This window comes from Podarcis tiliguerta (genome assembly GCF_965153285.1).
Source record: "Podarcis tiliguerta genome assembly, chromosome: 1".
Classification (NCBI taxonomy): Eukaryota; Metazoa; Chordata; class Lepidosauria; order Squamata; family Lacertidae; genus Podarcis; species Podarcis tiliguerta.
Window position 1 is genome coordinate 35,782,648 of NC_139534.1, and position 15,396 is coordinate 35,798,043.

Consider the following 15,396-nt stretch of genomic DNA (forward strand, 5'->3'; position numbering starts at 1 on the left):
TCATTACATATTGGTAGACAAACTCTGAATGAGCCTTCAATTTTTCCCACTTGCTAAAAAGTAGGGTTTATGTAAATACACTGTCCTTCAAATTTAGGAGCCCTGTTTGCACAAACACAAGGTTCCAACAGCCGTTTTATTAGTTCAGGCCCTCGCTCCAATATATGGAAAGTGGCAGGGATGAGAATGAGTGCAGTTGTGCTTTCCCCCTCTCATACCCTTGCAATTGTATGAGAGTGAATACCAAAATAGTGTCATGACAACATCTAGAAAGGCTTCACACACTAATTTATAACATGTATAGAAAGACAGTGTCTTTTTATTCTAATCTTAAACACGGCTGTTTACACTGATGGTGGTGGGAGAAATCCAGTCGCTGTTTAAGGATGTATAGAGTAGTTCGGATCATCCCTTTTTTCAACCACTTCTGAATGACAGAGCAAGGGAGCATAAACATGCTGGGCAATATACATATATGTTCCTACCAAATTCTGCAATGGTCTTCTGCTTGCACAACAGGACTCCTCCCCCTTCCCGCCTACCATCGGTTCCAGAAAGTTAGGGAACCCTCTGGAATAAATATTGCAGAGAAAGCAGAAGTCTTGGGAATGTGTAAAATGTTGAATGCCACCCAGCATACATAAATTCAAAGAATTAAAATTAAAATGGGGCGGGGGAGAAAGACTATGCCAATCTTAGTAGTCACTTAAATTTTTATTCATCTTTGTGGGAATAAGGAAAGAGCGCATACATTTTATTTATACAATATTTCACAATCACTTATCCAGAATGGGGGTTATTTTCTTTTTAAATACTTGCCAAAAAATAGCAAGAGCAATTTGACAGTAGTACAACCACCTGTGCCAAGAACACTGACAAGTACAGAGTAAAGCTAAAATAATTGCTTACCAATATCTTGAGAGGTAACATCTTATATGGACTGAGTGTGCATTTAAAAAAAACCAAAACGTACTGCTGGTTGAGTATCTTGAGGTAAATGGTGTTCCAACAAGGATACTATCATTGTTTGCTCATAATCCTGTACATAGCTTTCTGCATCTTATACCAAATATTCCTAATAAAAATGCATTAAAAAGGTTAAAAAGAGAAAACTGGAAAAAGGTCAACCAATCAAGTCACCTCACTTTGTTAAACTACAATCAGCAATTTATTCTGTAGAACTGTAGTATGAACAATATTTATTACTACTACATCTGATTACACCTTAGTTATGCAAGAGCTACTCCACATGGATTTCGCTATCAAAGAAGGTATAATGTTGTGTATTTTAATCCAGACTCATTTTCAGAATACCACCATGAATGAGAACGCTAGGTCAAAGAACTCCAACAATTACGAGGCACAATCTGTTCCGAAATGCTAAGTTATATTTAGTAGGAACTGTACAAAGAGTAGTCATGCATCATGTGATATAAGTTCTTAGCATCTAACACAAACTGAAAAGGTATTGCAGGGTTTAGACTTCTGAGTTGATCACAAAACTGGCTAATCAGTAAAATTCTGTGGCAATTATATGGCAGCCAACTAAGTAGATACAGGCAAACCAAAGACAACTGAAAGCTTGAGCCATAGGCCCTAGCTTTTCTTCACAAGTCAAAAATACAAGGTAAACCACCCGAGCTGGCCAGATCCACACACGCTGTATGGTTCAAATACAAAAAGCAACAATGGTCACAATATCTGCCAGAAACCAGAGCATCCTAGCTCAGCCTTTTTCTCTCTTAATATGTGGCTTTATTTGTGGGTCTTGGCTTAAGCATTTTAAAACTTGCCCACCTCTACATTTTCCGCATAAGTTGGAAACAAAGATGTTGAGGTTCTCTGCAATATCTTAAATATGGATCTACAGTTTGGTGAATTTTAGCAATTTCACAGATTCTACCAAAATAGCTTTTAAAAAGTAAGATATTTTTCTTGAACAATTAATTCATGATAATTCTCTAAAAATCTGAATAAAGGTACTTATTGGGGGATTTCAAAAGTCATTTTTTTTAAAAAAAAGGATGGAGACATTACCCCATTTGATTGTCAAGTTCTGATGATTTTCCCTATATGACCTGCAAACGGAAATGCATTAGCAAAAAATACACAAGAGAAAAGTTGCCACCTGGCTCAGGGATCATATTGGTGGAAATTAGTATTTGATGGAAAACTGCTCTATTAAAAATTGGAGTAGATTCTCCAAAACAAACATGGCAACTGTGTTTTAAAATTGTTACTGTATTTACATGTTTCTGGATAATCACCAATACACAGTTCCTACATTGTCCTAATATCTGTCCATTTGGATATTTTCAGGCAAGACTTCTTAAGTTGTTATATCAAGCCCTAAAATCAGAAGCAAGCACATAATTTACCTTAGTCCAAATAATAGTAATAATTCAAAGTCCCTCTGTCAACAAAGAAAAATAGCAATTGTGCCCAACAGTATTTTTAACCCAATCAGATCATGGGGTTCTTACGGCTACAGAAAAAAAAAGATAAATTAAAAAAACCTCTGGGTGGTATGCCAGTTACACACAAAACAACTCTGCTATTACTGCTCTTCCTAGCAAGTTTGGTGATCAAAATTTTGTTAATAAATAATTCTTATTTGTTCCCAGAGATTTGGTACATAAGAAAACACTGTGGCTTAAATAAATAACTGTTACAAGAACATTCACAGTGAACTTCTGATTGTGACATTAAAAAACACTATTTAAAAGTCTAATGCACCTGACCAGAATCTCGTAACACTGGCTACTGTTGGTTCTGTACTTTAGATTTAGACAGTTAACTTACTTTGGCCTGTGTACATGTAGCTGATCAAATAACTCTAGTGTATTATTACTTTTGAGAAGTACTTTGGCACCTGTCTACCTGCTGCCCAGTTACTAGAGTTTTCTTTTTTTATGGTAAGGCTTAACTTCTTAAATGCCTATAACTCTTGAATACAGTAGTTTAAATTTAAAGTTGTAGGGTTGTTTTTTCTAGACTGTGCTACATTGTAATCTCTACAGAAATAATTGCATTTGATGGCAAGCATATTTTGAGAGCGAATGTGTAACTTATTTTTAATTTAGTGACCACAGGGCAAACCTATGCATCACAGAAAAATACTACTCTGACAAGTCGGCACCAAAAATCAAGTGTTGTGAAGCTGCAAAAGGCAACACATGAAGAGTGAGGAGTTCTGGGTAATGAAGCTTCCTGAGGTGATCCTGAAACAGTGATACAGAAGGTGCTGTATCCTGTTTAGTGAAACAGAAAATACACTAGGCAGAACATTAACATACATAGATTGGAAAAAAATCTTCCTTAAAAAGAATTAAAATTAAGAGCTTTCCAGTGCCATAGCTCACATAAAAATTTAAATTTTTAAGTCATGCTTAAATCTTTAAAATATTGTCACACAGCAAACCTAAATAATATTTAGTAAAATAAATGTATGCAATATTTTGGGAAGTGGAGGTAAAATAAAAGCTTTAAACTAGAAACCGGGGAATTTGCCTTTTCAAACAATACTTTTTTATACACAAGCTAGAACACAGAAAGGCTAATACCACTGTTTTAGGAATGGCCATTGTCTGTTGGCATGAAGCACAGCTTACCATCTTTTTATTTAAAAAAACAAAACACTGTGAATCTGTAATACATATTTTACAAAATTCAGATCAATCAATTATTTCAGTTTTGTTAGTGTTGTCAATTTAGCATAGGTGGAACTGAGGTATACCTTGTTGAGGGAGGTTAAGTAATGCTTGGAAGCCTTTTTGCTAGATCCCACGTTGATTACATAGAACAGCAGCACACTAAACATTCACAAGCTGTGTCATATTGGCATTACAATAGTCATTTATATAAACACAACAGCAAATGCAATAAAAACAAGTTACCCTTTTTTCTTAAATCTGAAATGAAATGTTTGATTTAAAAAAAATAGCAGTAGTTCATTTTAAGGAATTAGTGTCTCTGACATATTAAGAAATACAATGTCAGCTTTTAAAATCTTTCACCAGCCAGGATAGGTCCATGTTCTTCAAATAAGTTCCTGAAACATCACCTTGCCGTATTCTCAGTCGCACGTCCTTCTGGCATATGCAAGGAATGCAGTAAGTCTCCTGGATTCATGTCTGGAGTAGGGCAAGGAGGCGTCTTCCTACTCACACTCCAAAGACAAACTTACCATTCCATAATTTCACACAGAAAAAACTGTTGAGCAGAAACAGGCCCGTTAGCTTAGCAGCTCCAGTTCAGAGTCTGATGGGTAAAGATGTGTGACCATTGTAGCTATCATAGACTGGATTCTTTGGGAGGAAAGTCTACATTTGTCACCATGGTGACCACAGTCACAATGTCCTCTGTTGTTATAATGTTTGTTAGTCTTTGCATCTGAATAATCCTTTCCTCTACGCAGCCTGCTGATAATCGAGCTTCTGCATCATGATCCCAACACTCTTCTATTGTTTCACAGAGCATTGCCATTCCCTAAGAAGGAAGGTGTATAAATTACATTAAATACAAAGTAATCATCATCAACAACATAATTAGAATGGAAACATTCAATTTTTGACGCAAGCTGTCAAGCACGTGATAATCTTAGAAGAAACTTGAATCCCTCTTATAGTAACACACACTTGTTTAAAAACAAATTTAATAACCTCCCATTCGGAGAACTCTTAAACATTCTGTACATGAGGCTGCTCTTGAAGATGGCTTGGAAACTGCCTAATTCTGCAGCCAGCATTTGGATTGGGGCCGCAGAACGTGTACTACACCTGTTCTCCCTTATGTGCATGCACTTGCTACCAATTAACCAGGTGTCCAATTCAAGATCATGGTTATCAACTTTTAACATTCTAAAGGAGAAAAATCCTGTGAAACCATTATACAGAAACATTACTAGTATTAACGTCAACTTGCAATGAAGTAACACTGCAAGCCAATTTTCATTCAATAAACTTTCTTGCAAACTGGCTGAGCCACGAGTTTTTGCACTCTATGAGACGAGACAATTTTTTTACAATTTTAAACACCTGAAGTATACAGTACTACAAAATGTTTCACTTTTTATTATTATCATCATTCTTACAGGCTCTTTTATAAATCTGTGATTTCTACTACACAGAGCAAGACCAACAGTTGTGGTTGCTTCTGCATAACATAGTTTACCTTTGCATCGCACCAATTTGAAACACCAATAGGATATGGCAGAAGATAGTCACAATGTAATCCCATAGAAATCAACTGGATCTACGTTAATTGTGACAAAGCCCCATTCATTACTTTTTAAATGCTCAATTTATGCTCAATTGTGCCCATGATTTCCCCCCTGAACTTCAAGAAACATGTTAAACAGCTGAATATGTTACTGCCTCCAAGTAAACACCTGAAAGATAGTAAAACTTTTTAAACATCCCTTGGTTTAAACTTCTCCAAAAATATAGTCTGGTACCCTGAATCTTAGTTTCACTATAGATTTTTTAAAACAACATTTCTGCAGGTGAAGTTTCATTTAATTACAAATGGAAGCTTCAATATTACCCTGCAGGTTTGAGCATATTACTTACAGCATGCTTCTGCCAACACTCTCGCAAAACAGGCCTCTTCTTTTTATGTACTACAACCTCCTGCATATCTTCAAGGGAGGGATGCTGGCCCACCTCTTCCTCAAAAGGCAACATGTACTCATCCACAGGTCCTGTATTTTAAAAAAGATAAACTGTTAGGTAAGTCACATTTAAACATCATTCTTCCATGCTGCTTAGGGTAGAACACTAGGCTAAAAATTGGCAACATGCCCATGGCTGTTCATTGAGCATAATGAATCTCCCATGGTTCATGCACCTATCTTCTACAGAATGCGGGGTTCAATTCACAATTTCAGTTCAGCTTCTATTAGCAGTAAAATATAGACAAGTCAAGATGTTCCATCCAAATGCTTGCATGTGGGAGCTTAAAAATTGTGGTATGGGGGAATCCCCATATTCTAGAAGCACATCTAGCCTCCTGCGTTGAGGCTACATTTAATATTTTAATGTTGTATTTTAATTTTGTTTTTAAGTTGTAATCATTCAACTTGTTTTTATTATTGCTTGTAAGCCGCTCTGAGCCTTGGCTGGGGAGGGCGGGGTATAAATAAAAAAGTATTATTAATTATTATCATCATCATCATCATCTTGTGCATCAACTTGAGGTCAGTGATTCAAGTTTGTCCTTTTAGGGCATAGTCATTGCACTTCGGTACACAATATCCCCAAAGAACAGTCAGTTTGCTCTCCAAGCATTAAAAACTGCAGAGGGTAACATGCCATGCCAGGATGTTTTTATAAGGGTAACAACTCACTCCAATGTTCAGTTGAAGTTAGTTACAACCCCAAATACATTTTATTCTTGCCTTGACATGTTTGATCAGTTTGGGTTGATGGCTTAGGGCTTCGAGTTCATTCACACCTGTTCAGATATCCATATTAATGAATGGCCATCTCAACACTCTCCTTTTGCAAGATATCTACAAATACCCTTTGGAAAACCACTTCTGCTCCCTTCTGTAAGGTGAATTCACCTTGCTTCAACCCTGCATTCTGTAATTATATGTAAGATTATCTGCTCCACTCCCACATTGCTGAAAGACTGCAGAAAAGAGTAGAAACAGATTGCACTACAGTCTGCTTCAACAGCGAGAATTTGATAAAGCTATTACTTGCTCCTGGTAACCTCCTACATGGGTAGATTTCAAGATGAGTGGGCTGTTTGCTGACTCCGGTCAGATGCTGTTTTCTGGGTTCTGTACCAACACTCATGGACAGTTTTGCTTTAATTTCTCTTTATATGTATCCAGCGGAAATAATGTGAGCTTAGAACATTTCATGTGTGTACAACGCACATACATTTTACTTACCGTCTGATGCAGTACATCGCGATGCAAGTTCCCACAGGACTAGTCCCATGGCATACATATCTATTCTCAAAAACGCATCCCGCTGGAAGTTTATGGCACCTTCTAACACTTCTGGAGCCATATATCTTCGGGTTCCAACCTTGAAAATAAATAATCACTAGATGTTAGGGTCACAACCGTATGTAATTCAGGTTTCAAAATCTGCTAACATCCAGCATGTGTTCTAGAGAAATTTTTAAACATCATTAATTGCCATTCAAATGGAAATTACGTAAAGCTCTGAAGTTTTTCATTTTACTTTGGAATAGCTCACATTCTAAACCAAATGAAAATTCAATAACATTTCTTAACAAGTAAGCTGTCCAGAATATTGCATACTAAAAGAGCATTATTATTATTTTTTATGTTTCAGTAGCCATCAGCATTCTTTCAAAATGGCTAATAAAGGAATTAAGAGATACGAGAACTATTGGCAATGGTGTGTGCTCCATCCTGCCCCAAAAGTTACATAAATCTATGTTTTAGATCTCTTTCAGGCTTCATAAGAGGAAGGAGAACCATGTCTGAAAGCAAACTAACAGTTTAAATTTCCCTACTTGGTATTACCGTATATACTTGAGTATAAGCCGACCCAAATATAAGCCGAGGCATCTAATTTTAGCCCAAAAAACTGGGAAAACCTATTGATTCAAGTATAAGCCGGTTCACCACACCACAAACCTGGTGGTGACGGCAGTGGCGGAGGGAGAACAAGTAGCCCAAAAGGGCTGCTTTCGGGCTGCTCATCCCTCTGCCGCTGCCTCTGCCGCTGGCAAGAGTAGGCATAGGAGCCGCAGTTGCGAGAGGTACAGCACAGTGCAGTGCCTCTCCCAATCGCGGCTCCTGTGCCTGCCCTTGCGAGAGGCGGGCGACGGAACCAGTGGCGAGAAAGGGCTCCTTTCAGACCACTCGTCCCTCCGCCGCTGCCTCACTCAAGGGTAAGCCGAGGGGGGCTTTTTCAGCATTAAAAATGTGCTGAAAAAGTCGGCTTCTACTCGAGTATATACGGTAGTTTCTCTGCAGTGTTAAAGTGCTCGTATCAATGATTACTATGCTACATTTTATCAAGAGAAAGAATTCAAAACTGATGTGATAGACCTAGTCTGATTTTCATAACAAGTCTACAAGCCTCCCCCCTCTCATGGAAAACTCCAGAAAATAGGGCAATTTATTTCAATCACAAAAAGAATCACAATTCTTTAAACTTACCTGACCATGTGTGTCACCTGCCGACTTCCCAGCCTCAAATTTTAAAGCAAGGCCGAAGTCAGCAATACAAGCTGTAAGATTATTTTTCAACAACACATTCTTGCTTTTGATGTCCCTTGGAAAAAAGAAAACGTGCACCAATATAAAAATTGCTACATAATCATAAAGCTTAAAAATACCCTGCTGAACAACATCTGCATATGTTTCAACCTCAGCTTATTCATTAAGTGTAACTATCATCAGGGGCTCACAAATGCTGGCTTTTACAAAGCTGTAAGCAGTGATCACCAGCAACCCTTGGGCCTTCTGAGTCCTGTACAGAGAAGGAAGGCTGTTTGCTCTTAAGGTGCCTCTCTCTGCTGCAGCCCGTTCAAAATCCTAATGGGAAGGGAAACAAATCATTCCACCATTCCACTACAGAGAATTGAGCAGAGGGCAGAAAGGAGAGGCAGTTTCTCTCCTAACCATTTAATACGAATTGGGGAGAGGATTGTGAACTCACACTCATTTCACGCCATAATCACGGTTTGTTCTTTTTAAAAGATTGCTTTCATTGGGCCAAGTGAAGGAATAGTAATGGTGTAAGAACTACCACAAGCCACTTCAGAGAGGTTTTTCAGTTTGCTAACTTTACTTCACAAGCTTCACAAATCTGGGGCAGAAAGCTGGAGTTTCAGACTTTTTCTGTATTTGTGATCCTGCAAGGAGGCATGGGAAAACTAAAACCTGAACTCTCCTTGCTGTTGGGCACAACTCAACACAGGTAAACAATTATTTTTGTATTCTTCCTAAGCCCTAGTCTTCAGCTGAAGGGGTGAAGGCACCTGCTGTTTTTAGCAGTAAAATATGCAGTCATATAATTAGAGAGTAACAAGTTTTCTTGCCCTTCAATGCCACAAGCATCTCCATGAGAAATACATTCATCCATCAAAACTAATATTGGTGTCTAGTGTATTGTTCCACTGCTTATGTAATGGAAAAGTGGCTTTTCATAGTGTAAGTATCACTATAATAGTATTTAAGAGAAATAAATGTGTCAGATGGCACTTTTAAACTCACTTTTTAGAGCGGTGTGTGTGTGTGTGTGTGTCGCTTTTAGCCAGTGGACTTCATTCCCTCAGATCCACACACATTTCCCTATCCAGGCAAGCAAGAGGCATCACCAAGGTTCAAGGACATGTTCTAGCCTGGCCACAGCACTCCAGGAGGGCAGGACTAGCCGCCTGAGAAACAGTTTCTATGCAAATGCAATTCTGGTTCTAAATGCAGCATAAGGGGTATCTATAGTATAGTATAGTGTATTTTAAAATGGGGTTTCAGAGTTTTTAGGGTTTTTTGAATGTTTTACGTAGTTTTGTAGTTTTATGTAGTTTTATGTAGTTTTTCAATTTCATTATTCTGCATGGGAAAATGACAATAAAGATATCGTATATTGTATCGTATAGTAAAGGCTCTGTGAGAGAGATGAGCTTAGGAGAATCCTGTAGACCAGATAAAGCGGGGGGGGGGCACATTTGGGTCCTGGGCCTGAGGTTCTCCTCTTTCAGAACCATATTTATAAAGTGGCCTGAAGTTTTTTTATGTGACACCCTACCCCATCAGATGCGGTTGGAATTAGGTAAGTGAGATGGAAATTATACTATTTTAGTTGTTTTTATTTTAATTATTTTATTTCAATGACGATTTTATCGTTTTAACTTGTTTTTTTATTTTCACCGTAATGAGTATTTCGCACACTACAGTTGTAAATAAATGATATATAAACTGTCAAAATAAATATTATCAATTAAATTTGGCAACCAACATACAAATGTTGCTTTTCGTAACTCTAAACATGATATACTTCTTACAGTCATGCAATCACATAAAATAATACAACTACTGGACCTCTGAAGGATTGTGAAGTTAATTTATTCTGTTTACATTTAAAATGCAGTGACAGTTCAGCTGGTACAGTGGCACCTTGGATTACATATGCTTCAGGTTACATACGCTTCAGATTACAGACTCCGCTAACCCAGAAATAGTACCTCAGGTTAAGAACTTTGCTTCAGGATGAGAACAGAAATTGTGCTCCAGCGGCACGGCGGCAGTGGGAGGCCCCATTAGCTAAAGTGGTGCTTCAGGTTAAGAACAGTTTCAGGTTAAGAACGGACCTCCAGAACAAATTAAGTACTTAACCTGAGGTACTACTGTATGTGAAATCTCTTACCTATGGGATATAGCTGGTTTGTGTCCATCTTTTAGACCAGGGATGTCCTCATGAAGGTATGCCAAACCTCTAGCCATACTTTCCGCAATGTGACATAGCTCATTCCATGAGACTACATTAGCCTTCAAGAAGTCAGTAAGCGAACCCTAAACAGCAGAGAATATATTTTTTTTAACATCTTACAGGTTTTCAACATAGCCTCCCCAAACTGGCTATAACAAGATGTAGGTGTAAAACAACTAGTACAAGTGTCCCAGGTGCAGATCTTTGTAAGTGCTACAATGTACACAAATATATTTTTGACTAGCATAGGCTTCTCCTTATTCACTACAATATCAAGAAAGAGCCACACAATTTCCAATACTGCTGCAAGAAGGAAGTTTGCATACACATTTAGAATGCAGCTCTGATAAGTGCCTTGACTAGGATGCACGCCTGTTAGAGATGACATGATAACTGTTTGATTTCCAATGTGACAATTATCCTGAACTCCCTTTCAGTTTAATTCCATCAGATTTACTCATAAGGGAAAAAATAGCCACTGGTAAGCTAGAACGGGCTTCAGAACTTGCATGGAAATTTCCAAGGAACGTAGAGAATAGCACACACATTTAGGCACCCATCTTAATTACATCCACAGTTCTAAAACCATAGATACCCAAGATACTCTGTGCCTAAGATCATAGGGCAGGGAACTCAGTGAGAATACAGAGATGGTTTCACACCACAAGGTCTGTTCAGCAGAACAGAAAGTAGAATTAATAGCCATTAGCTCTGTGGATATAAACCACACTGCATATTTGTTTGTTTTAAAGAATGGGAGGATAAACGTAATATATATTGGGGGGGGGGAGGACGGGACTTCGTGCTTAGCTTTTCCACCTCCAAGATCCATAATACAATTTAACATTAGCCTAATATGGTAGAAGCAAGAATGCCCCCCCTTTTTTTTTGCTATATACATTCCCAGCAAACACTCATTGTTTGAGGGCCAGAACTACTTTTAATAGCCTGTTGAAGTACAGATGCTTTAGGACTATACCCCAAATCCATTTTCTTACAGCAAACATTTTTTCAGAGACGGTGGGCAGTAGGGGGCTGTTATGAAAACTGTAGTACTTGACAAAGACAACAAACCTTTTCATGAAACGCTGTTATTAGCCACAAATCAACATCAATGTTGGTGCCTCGTTTCTCAGCACCAATAAACTGTAGTATGTTTTCATGCTTCATTCCAGGCAAGCTGTATATTTCATATTCGTTTTGCCATGACTGTTTGTCCTTAAAAAGAAAAAAAGTGTTTTAATATATTCAAAATGTCAATTAAAAATCTCTTCTGCACTTTCATAACATTTCCCTAATTCACTGTCAAAAGAAAACCAGTCTTTTATATAATCATCCAATGAAGTACTGCTAATCTTTGCAATTTAGGAGACCTGGAAAATACGGACCTGTGTCCATTTAGACACAATGGGTTGGATCCAGACTAGGAATGGTATCCAACTTATTTGTGCCATCAGGACAAGGATTTCTGCTTTTCTGGGTACTGCTAGAACAGATTTAGGGGGTGTAGGGGCAGAAGGGCAGGAAATTCCACTGCACAAGTAGAAATCCTTGCACTGATGGAACACGTTAGGATTGCAGTCTATGGGTTAGGTATCCAGCTAACCCTACTACAAGGGAGTAAATACTGTTGATTTCATTGGGGCTTACTTCTTGATATGCAGGGTTAGGATTACAGCCCAAATTAGTTTCAATGAATTCAAAGGGGCTTACTCCCAGGTAAGTGAGGCTAGGACTGCAAACTTAGTTGTAAGTGAAATCAATGCAAATTAGCAAAAACAGTAACACTAACATCAAGGTGCCAGACCCTTAATGTGTGTCACATATGATAATAAACTTCATTTAAATCCCAGACAAACAAGCTGCTTTTCAAGTTTTAATAATTAATAATAATAATAATAATAATAATAATAAATTATTATTTATACCCCGCCCATCTGGCTGGATTTCCCCAGCCACTCTGGGCAGCTCCCATTTCCTCAGTTAGCTTTGCATGGGAGGTGGTCATGCACTTTGGAAAGCTAAAGTCTCCAAACCACTCCGAAGTTTAGAGTGTTTCTGATGCAGCTCAATATGATGCCTTATTAACAGTGAAATCCAACTTAAATAAAACAGAATTATTCAAAACACCCCGATTTGTCTCATAATTCATGGTACACCTAGAGCTGCTGCACCCTAGATAGATAGATAGCTCGATACTCATAGGTTGCTGTAATATTACTCTTTTCAGAGCAGTGTAAGGAAGAAATTCCAGCATTACTCTGGATTGTACATGTAACAATTTGCAAAGAAGTTGTAATTCACATCAGTGTAGCACTTAATAAGGATGTTTATATACCTGTATTGGGAATATTTTCACAGCTACATATTCATTTAACAACTGAGCTTTCCAGACACAGCCAAATCTTCCCCTAGCTTTGATCTCTAGTAATTGCAGTGGCTTCAGGCCCATCAGTGGCGATGGAGGTGGTGGTCCAGGATCCTAGAAACAACAGATAAACCCATTAAACTCTAGTTTTCTGTACTACAATCCTCTAGCATGGAGAAGGGGAAACATACACATTGGGGGGGGGGGGCTCAAGTTCTGCCACTAAAATTTACAGCAGAAGGCAAACTGGGCTTTTAATACAGTAGTGTCCCAAACCTTACCAAGATCATATTTGTTGAGATAATTGAATGGCTGCACCTGTGTCTCCTTGAAAAATTTATTTTTCAAAACACATTACAATAAGCAACCATACATCAGGCACCAAGTATTTCCTAAAGCACAGCTGAAACTATCATCCAAGAGAACTATTGAAGAACTCAAGTGGTCACCTGAGGCCCTTTAAGCTGCGTGTATCAGGTTCTGTAACATTCAGCATACAGGTTGTGACTACTCCTGCCAAGTGTAATTGCAGGGCTAGATGAGATGGCAAGACCACTTTTAAGGCAAGCATACCATTTCATTTAACACTATAAAATTATTTAACACTATAAAAACCTACAGTGCCTATTTTAGACATTTCCTATCTAAACAAACACAGGCTTCCCTCTTCGATGAGGCAGTTTTGGCTGACAATGAATAGATATCAGAAAAGATTTAGCCACACAAGACCAAATATGTGGAACAAATTTTCCAAATGATAACCAAGTTATGCAAATACATAAAAAGCAGTTTGTTTATATCAGGCACGTCCAACAGGTAGATCATTATCCACTGGTAGATCACTGGACGTATGTGGTAGATCACTGGCTCCCCCCAAAGAAGCTCAACGTTTTTGCCCCCCACTTCCTCTTCCCTAAAAAGCTTAACAACTTTGATCTGAACCCCCCAAAAGGGGGTAGATCACTGCCAGCCTCAGTAGATCTCAGTCTCTTGGGAGTTGGCCACCCCTGATCTATATGGACTCCCACTTCTGCTGTGTATATAACAGAAATGTCACCTGGATTCCCCATCCTACTTTGCTGTATACATTGAGGGGAGAACAAGTCTTGGGCACCCTTTGGACTCAGCCAGAGGGAAGGCAGTTGTTCAAATTTTATTCCTTCTTTCCTTTACAGAAGAGCTCCTTCTCAAATAGCCAACTTCTGCCTTTAATATGCAACTTCATACCTAGCTTGCCTTGCCCTTACTCCAAAGGTGGGGAACCTCCAGCCCAAACTTGGGCTACCAGCCTCCCTCATTTGGCCTGAGAGGCTATTTTGGGGAAGCCACACCAACCCAACCTACACAAATCAGGTGTGGGGTCAACTAACGGCAGCCCTTCAAAGGACAATTGGGAGATTAAGGTAGGCTCCCAGCTGTTCTTTTACTGGCGCAAGGTGCACTCCTCATAACCCATCAGGGCCTTGCTCAAGGAAGGGGATATGGTTTCCATGGAATAAAAAACACTTCTCAATGTGTTTATCCTTTTCACGTCAAACATTGAGGGACGGAGGGAGGCCAGGTCAATTATCTGTTCCCCCTCCCTACCCTGTTGCTGCAGGAAGCGAGAAAAAAGTATGCTTCCTACTCTCACTTCTTGCAGTCGGGGTGGGTGGAGACACCAAAGGGAAGCAAGGCTTTCTCCCATATGTTCCTACCCCTCTGCAGCTGTCACTGTGCAAATTTGTCAGTACCCTGAACACACCCTCCATTCAATTCCAAGCTCTGATCTTTGCAGCACAGCACAGCAAATGTTAAAGCTGGCAAGAGGTTAAACTAATGAATTGCTGTTTCTGTAGCTCTCTGTACTAGCCCCTGTATAAAAGTTTACAAAAGGGCAACTTTCAAATACATTGTGGGGTTCTGCTTTCTGACTTTAGTAAACTGAAGCAAACCATTAATTTATTTCCTTTACCAATTATAATCTATGAATTACAGTCATAGTCAAACTACTGCTTGCATTTATTTCACATTTTCTGGATGCCATAGCTATAAAAACAGGAGTTACTAATAACTAATAAATCCTCATTGAAAACAAGAAGAAAAGCAGTGTCAATGAATATTAGTGTAGATGGATAATAACTGATAAATACAGAATATGCAGAACCTTTAAGAACAGATTCAGTTAAATAAGTTATCTATGTAATAAACAACTCATCTGCCTTCAGATATATTTCATGGAAGGGGGAGCAGGAATATGTTTTCAGATAAGAGGTGTACAACATGCAAATCTTATGTAAGCCTATTTCATTTCCAAATCCCAATCATGACAACAATAGATTTAATGCAAAATATACAATGGAACAAATTCAATGGTCATGATTGAAATGACTGCTTGACTAGCTTTACATACCCAAAGGTCCTTGATCTTATGTTTTCCAAATTCATGCTACATGTCAAAACTTATCAATGTAACACAGTTTTCTCTTATTGTCTCCACTTTGCCAAAAGCACCCATAAAAGTTGTAAAGAACAGCATATATGTCAATATAGAATTTGACCCCAGGGAATATAAATTCCATGTTGATTGTAGTTGGAACAATATTAAGATTGTTCTACTTAAAA

The 15,396-nt window shown here is 38.4% G+C and overlaps 2 protein-coding genes across 3 annotated transcripts in view; both read right to left on the reverse strand.

The window, feature by feature from the left end:
- Positions 1–15,396, reverse strand: part of KIF5C (kinesin family member 5C) — a 312,660-nt gene that overhangs the window by 276,239 nt on the left and 21,025 nt on the right. The gene's annotated exons all lie outside the window — the stretch shown is intronic.
- The window catches only part of ACVR2A (activin A receptor type 2A), a 54,018-nt gene continuing 39,317 nt past the window's right edge, over positions 696–15,396 (reverse strand). For both annotated transcript variants that reach the window (XM_083410239.1, XM_083410238.1), the window contains 7 exons: positions 12,763–12,906; positions 11,499–11,642; positions 10,362–10,507; positions 8,150–8,264; positions 6,902–7,040; positions 5,571–5,701; positions 696–4,488 (listed from right to left, as the gene is read on the reverse strand). In XM_083410239.1, the coding sequence (XP_083266365.1) occupies positions 4,294–4,488; positions 5,571–5,701; positions 6,902–7,040; positions 8,150–8,264; positions 10,362–10,507; positions 11,499–11,642; positions 12,763–12,906 (1,014 nt within the window). In that variant the 3' untranslated portion in view covers positions 696–4,293. The remainder of the gene's footprint in view (positions 4,489–5,570; positions 5,702–6,901; positions 7,041–8,149; positions 8,265–10,361; positions 10,508–11,498; positions 11,643–12,762; positions 12,907–15,396) is intronic.